This window comes from Hordeum vulgare, chromosome 5H, assembly GCF_904849725.1.
Source record: "Hordeum vulgare subsp. vulgare chromosome 5H, MorexV3_pseudomolecules_assembly, whole genome shotgun sequence".
NCBI classification, from domain to species: domain Eukaryota; kingdom Viridiplantae; phylum Streptophyta; class Magnoliopsida; order Poales; family Poaceae; genus Hordeum; species Hordeum vulgare.
Window position 1 is genome coordinate 511,258,073 of NC_058522.1, and position 6,541 is coordinate 511,264,613.

The 6,541-nt window shown below is 39.7% G+C and overlaps 1 protein-coding gene across 1 annotated transcript; it reads right to left on the reverse strand.

Annotated features, from left to right (window-relative positions):
• Positions 1-2,574: 2,574 nt before the first annotated feature.
• Positions 2,575-6,262, reverse strand: LOC123397882 (wax ester synthase/diacylglycerol acyltransferase 11-like). Its single transcript, XM_045092401.1, has 7 exons — positions 5,966-6,262; positions 5,234-5,842; positions 4,125-4,191; positions 3,965-4,038; positions 3,642-3,833; positions 3,427-3,564; positions 2,575-2,962 (listed from the first exon to the last, which is right to left on the reverse strand). The coding sequence occupies exons 1-7, from the start codon at positions 6,218-6,220 to the stop codon at positions 2,795-2,797; spliced, it is 1,503 nt and encodes a 500-aa protein (XP_044948336.1). The 5' UTR covers positions 6,221-6,262; the 3' UTR covers positions 2,575-2,794.
• Positions 6,263-6,541: the final 279 nt, after the last annotated feature.

A 6,541-nucleotide genomic window follows, 5' to 3' on the forward strand; every position in this document is an offset into this window, starting at 1 on the left:
CTAAAAATAGATGTATCTAAATACTAAAATGTGACTAGATACATTCATATCTAGACAAATCTAAGATAAGAACTTTGGGCGGAGAGAGTATCTCTAGTACAATTATTTCATGGTAATCTCTAATACTTGAATTAATATCAATTATAGCGTCTCTTAATTGCCTAATAATCAATTGCATTCATGCAAAAAATCTTCCTTTTTGACTTCTCAAAAAAAAACATCGTTATTCCTTTTCCCCACAAGTTATAAGCACGGCGTAGGCTCACGCTCAAATATTGTACTAGTGTTACATAGATAATTCGGTAATACTATATTGTGATTTGGTTGTCAAGTAATATTGACTTCCCTCCATAATATTGGTTTTTATTTTTATTTTTGTTGAGGTAAAACTTCAATTTGAAAGCATTGATTCATAAGAAACAAGAGCTGGTTTATTAGTGTGTTTTGATGTTACTTGCTTACTATCGACTATAAACAATTGTGTTGCATCGCTAATCATTTGAGTTAAACATTATCAGACTGCATCACATAATCAAGTACATGTTAAGGTAGCATTCGGAGGCAAACATTATGTGTTTATCATGTACTTGTTCAAAGTGGAGCTTTGATTAAGATTGGTGATGTTGATGTGTTTCAATTGCAACTAGGATTCTTGATATGTTCATGCCACTTTTAGATCATTATGGCATAGTTTTGGCATGATTTTATATCATTTTATTGGACAAGTCTATTAGTCGAGTGCATATTGTTAGTTGACATTTTTCATGTTTTTTAGTTTCCGAAAACCGTGCTTTTCGGGAAGAAAAACATTGGACAAATATTTTCGAAAGTTTCTCATCAGGATAAAGCCATGGGTCAGAGAAAGAGTCCCCAGGGCACCCACACAATAGACCAACGTGACCAGCTTGTGGGCCGTCGGGTGGGACCATGTGAGGTCCTGGTCCTTATGGCACCCCTCTGCTCTACCGGTGCCCATACCTTTATATACTCCCAAAACACCCAATTTAATTATCAAGTATTTGTTTGCCACCTCTTGTTCTTTGATGATGCAAATTTGGGGGGGGGGGCTTTTCTCGTATATACATTGACCTTGCTACCACCATGTCCATGGGTGAGTAGTACTCCTTGGATTATGGCTCCATAACAGTAGCCACATGGCAACCTATCTCCCTTGTTGGGCAATAGAGGTATTACATGAGCTTCCTAACATGATTGTGATCCATCTGATTTAATTAATGATGTGTTTGGTGTGGTGTGTTGAATTATCACTTTATGACAATATTTATATATTGTTTATTTTGGATCCATGTGAGCTTTTTTCTCCATGATTTATGGACATATATGGTCGCTGGTCCAGTATTCTTTTCATTGCCCATGTTTAGATGAACCATCTCCAAGGAAGGGGGTTATGTATGTTAGTTGGGTTTAGCCTTGCAAGTAGTCTATATTAGTTTAAGAAATGGCAAAAGGCTTGTATTGTGTTATTGCCACTAAGGGTAAAAAAAGATACTCCTTTCGTCCGAAATTAGTTATCGATCAAATGAATGTGGTGCTAGATACATACATTTGAGCGACAACTAATACATCCATTTGAGCGAAAACTAATTCTGGACAGAGAAAGTAGTTTTGTAGTTGTCTCAGTGATAAACTAGAGGTAAACACAATATATTGTCAACATTATGTCTCCTTGCTTAATGCAACGCTCTGTTTTTACATAATACTTTGAGATGCATGATGAATAGTTGTCTCTAGTGGAGAATTAGCTATAAACGCAATTGGATAACTGTCCATAGATGTACACATGTAATTCCTTTATGAAACCATGACATGTATGGTCAATAAAAACCGTAATTTAATCGATATGTAACTGTAACGTGTCCGTGACACCTGTGTTATGCTTTATGGAGAGATTCCACTAATAAAGTTATTGATCCCGGTCCATTATTCCTCATTGATACAACCTCCATCAACTCTTTTTCTTATTGTTTACAATCTGAACTATTGTATTATTTACTTACAATCATCAATTCCAAATACAAAATAAATTAATACTTGACACTAGAAAGCCTAGTAAGGTTGACACCCTTACTACGAGTGTTGGGCACTAAGTGAAGTATCTTAGTACTTGTATGCATGTACTGATCATTGGCTGCAAAAACCAAGACTCGGCGGATTGATATATTAGTTCTTCACTGGGGGAAGCTTACAAATATTTTAAACATTTGCACTTCACAGCCGAACAACTGATTCCACAAGAGTTAATGACATATTTATCAAGAACTATGGGTCATCGGGCTGTCGCGGCTGGTGACCGCACTAGAACATGCTCCCTCCACGAAGACCTCGCGAGTTGAGTCATTGTTGGACGTATATGCAATAGGTGAACAAGGTGCCATCTTGGTTGGGTAAACCGGAGTGAAAGCGTGGCCGACAGAGGTTATTGGCGACGGCCCTCTGGTGCTCGACCGAGGAGGACTGTCTTTTGACTTCTCTTAAGAAAAGAAAATCTTAGTTTAAACGTCTATGCATGATTGGCTGAATATGATAACCAATTGCATGCTACAGGGAAAAGACTGAACACAATGGTGATTGACATAAAATATTAACACATGACACACACAGGCGCGCTCGTGCGTGCGCATGCACACACACACACAACTAAGTACACACAATAATAGTACATAAGTAAACCCGCAAAACAAAATTGCGAGTACATGAGTAGCAATTGATTTTGATAATGGCATACATTCAACTGCCATTAACATGGTGCTCATATTCAACTGCCATTACACGGTCATTTTGTCGACGTTGTTAATTTGCTTAGGATCGCTGCATCCTTAATGAGCCTGATGGACTCGGCAAAATCATCCAAAATCTGCTGACAGTCTGGAAATTGTGTGTCATCAACTGCCATAATTACCTTCATAGTACCACCGTAATTTAGGTAGTGCATGGTGAGAGCCTACACAAGAAATCCGGACAATTGAATACTAAATGAGTTAAATATATTTAAAGTGTTTTTTAATAGTGTGACAACAGCCACTTCGCATTTTTATGGAGTACATACTCAATCCCACTTTGGCTTGAATATAATTCCTAAGGTGCTCATTTTGTAACATGATGCACATCTATAAATGTTTTTAGAAATTATGAATATGCATAATTAGGTAAAGCCTAAACCTGAATGCACACCCTTGCACGTAAATTTGATTTTTCCATTCACTAAAAAGAAGGTAGACTTTACCTTTTTATTGGAAAGTTAATGCTTACGGGGAAAACAGTAGCTACCTCTTGATATAAAAGCTTAGTTATGATAGAATGTACGTGCAGTCGCTACTACTCAGTGATATGAGGATGTTTCATTGTCTCTAGTATAAGAAATCTAAGGATGGTTATATTTTGGATGTAAGAACATAGGTGACATACTTGTGGTTGCCCGTAGGTGCTAGTCGCCATGAAGACAATTGGGTGCCCACATAATGTTATGTGTTCAGCTGGTCCAACGACATTTGATAAGGCTATGGTTGTATGTGAGCCCAAGCGGTGGAAGATAAAAGCTCCAATCTGCTTTCATTGGCAAGTTGCAATGTATTTAGAAACATGAATAGTAAAAGTAGAAAAGCAGAATGAGATATATATACCTTTACACCGAAGTATTTCACCAAAAATTCACCAACAACTTGTGTGAACAACACTTCTAAAGAACTCTTTTTCCTGAGCATAGATTTGTTTGCCTTGCGAACATACTCAAGGGGATCACTATGCAAGGCTATGTGAAATGGGCAGATGAGGCTGCTAAGTCGATTCCCTGTATGTACCTTGGTAACGTATGTCTGTTCATTGTTTAAGAATAAAATTAAAGAAACTGCATATTCTTAGCAAAGTAGGAAGATCCTGTCACAATGTTTCATTTCAATATATCTTAAAAATCTATCATAAGAAGAAAAATAAATGAAATTCTTACTTGTCGACTAGAGATTGGCCTTATGTTGACAGGGACAAATGATCGCAAATAGATTCGCTTAGTGTTGGTGTGACCTAATTTGAAGATAATAGAGCAATGTGTGAAAATTACATGTCGATGCAAAACCAGACATATAGTCGTTGTTAGTTGAACCACTTACCAGACTTTCTAAAGTAGTATTGTGAAAGAGCTGCTGAAGTCACACCAACTAGCACATCGTTTAGAGTCTGCAAAAATGAAAAGGAAAGACAAACTTGTCCATTGAGTTAAATCAAAAAGCGTCGTCCATCAAGCGAGTCATATTTCTGTTAGCTTTATGAGGTCATCTACGATGTTGGACTCTTAAATGGGCACCAAATTTGGAAAATGAGCTAAGCACCCTCTCGTTCAAGGCAAGGCACTTGACAAGACGCAAATCATGTACGCCTCTACTTCTAGCCTCGATGTCAGGATAACCACCAATTGATCAGGTTTAAAATCCCGGTGCCCCTATTGAAGTGCACCATTGTAGATGCCCTTAGGGGGTCAGAGCCGTGCTATTGAACAACTAGTCATTGAACCTATGCATTGTAAGGCCAGGCCACATATTTAATTTATTTATTTTGAACATTCCTTGTTATATGTTTTGTTCTGAATTGTTTGAGGAGGATTTAAAATGTAAAAAATGTTGCCTCTACCATGTTAGTAACCATTTGAATCTTGCCAAGAAATTGTCGGGATATCTTCCAACGTTCTATGTAGACTCCTTCATCAATTTTTTATAAAATACAGAGCTAAACATAATCCAAACCAAAGTTTAAATAGCAGGTTAAGCCATTTAACGGTGGCCTCATTTAGCATTTTTGTTAAACCATAATTTCTCTAGAAAAATAAGCATACAATCAGGCATCATATGTGATATATCATATACAGTAAAATTCAAGCATTGATCAGGCGTCCTAATTCAGTTACCAACACTTGGATTAATGCATCATACATATCAAGAATAAGGTTAGAATAAGTCAGATATAGGCGCTATAACGGAAATTAGCAAACTATTAGCGTCTTTTTCAGTCTAGCGTTAAAAATGTATAGCTTTAGTTGGAGGGCTCTCCAAAAGCTATAGGACGCTATTTAAAACTTCTATCTAGACCCTCGACTACAGCATACAAAACATTATAACAGGATGGTGGGTACCTCGATGTGCGGTTTTTGTAGCAGTTTTTATTAAATTTATTTGTAGCGTTGTTTCACTTAGATAATATAAAAAGTTTAAACGGCTCTACTTACGCAGTTCATGATAGTCTTGATGAGCTTGACATCGTCAAGGCTAATGCTCCGATGCACAAAACGCTGGCGGCGGTGACACTCGCCGTTGTCCGCACGTTTGAACAGCGTGCGTGGATCACTCAAGAACAGTATGGTGGCAGCAAGGAACATGATGTCCACCAGCGTGTGCCACACCAGCAAGAAATACGACCATACCCACGCCAGATAATCGCCTAACGAGGACAGCGCAGGCCGTGGGTGCCGTTGGTAGATGGCGCCAGTGCGCTTGGGCGGCGGCGGCATGGCCGGCAGCCTCGATGGGTCAGCTGTGCTGCATGAGGACGCCATGAAGAGTGTCATGATTGACATGGCGTCGCCGATGGAGTGGTGTAGCCGGAGCACCGCCGTGGAGGTCGCCTCGGAGGTTGGGAAGTCGAGGAAGTGGAACTCCCAAAGCGGGCGACGCTTGTCCATCGGGAGCGTTGACAGGGAGGCCATGTAGTCCTCCACGGTCTTGTCCGGGTCAGAAACAACTGCAGCAGGATCAAGCACAGGGACGACGATGTGGTCGTCCACGTTCACCTTGGTTTGCACCCATCCTGGTTTGCCATCCTTGCATCCATCCATTACCTTTTACACATGCAATATTGTGGGCAGATGATTAATTAGGATACATATAGAAGCAGATGGTAAATTATTTCAAATACATATATACACGAACCACACAGATTAAACGAAAGTTCTTGTAATTACTTGAATGCTGCTGAAGCGTGGGAATCGGGTGACCAGTTCCGTTTCGATGCCGGCACGGAAGACGGGTAGGTTTACCGGCGTGCCGAGCCCCATCACTACGACGATGCAGACGCCCATCTCCTCCAAGATTCTTCCGGTAGGGCTCATGGGCTCCAGCTCCTCCGCCGTGGAACTGTCAGCACATTCCATCTCTGCCGACACACGGACAGAGCGTAGACGACTTGGCGGAGTTGCTACGTTCGCTGCCACCTCCATGATGGCGAGTGGCTAGCGGCTACTCGATTGATAATTCCCATGGACCTCAGTAGGTCTGGTATATGTAGGAAAGGAAGGTTAGGTCGCTATCCTGGAATCTGCAATTCTGCACCTACTTAGTGATGATCGACGAGCTGCTAGAGAAAAAAAAAAATAGAGTTCTATATTGAAACCGTGGATAACTAAAGAACGAAAAAGTTACTCCCTCCCTTTCTAAATATAAGACCTTTTAAAGATTATACTATAAACTACATACGGATGTATATAGACATATTTTAGAGTATATATTCATTCATTTTGTTCCGTATGTAGTCTTCTAGT

Excerpts from the sequence above, each read along its gene's own strand:
- LOC123397882 (XM_045092401.1), bottom strand. The coding sequence starts at position 6,220 with ATGGAGGTGGCAGCGAACGTAGCAACTCCGCCAAGTCGTCTACGCTCT. Across the intron at positions 5,843-5,965 it reads CACGCTTCAGCAGCATTCAA|GTAATGGATGGATGCAAGGA; the intron begins GTAATTACAAGA and ends CATGTGTAAAAG. Across the intron at positions 3,565-3,641 it reads TGAAATACTTCGGTGTAAAG|ATTGGAGCTTTTATCTTCCA; the intron begins GTATATATATCT and ends CAATGAAAGCAG.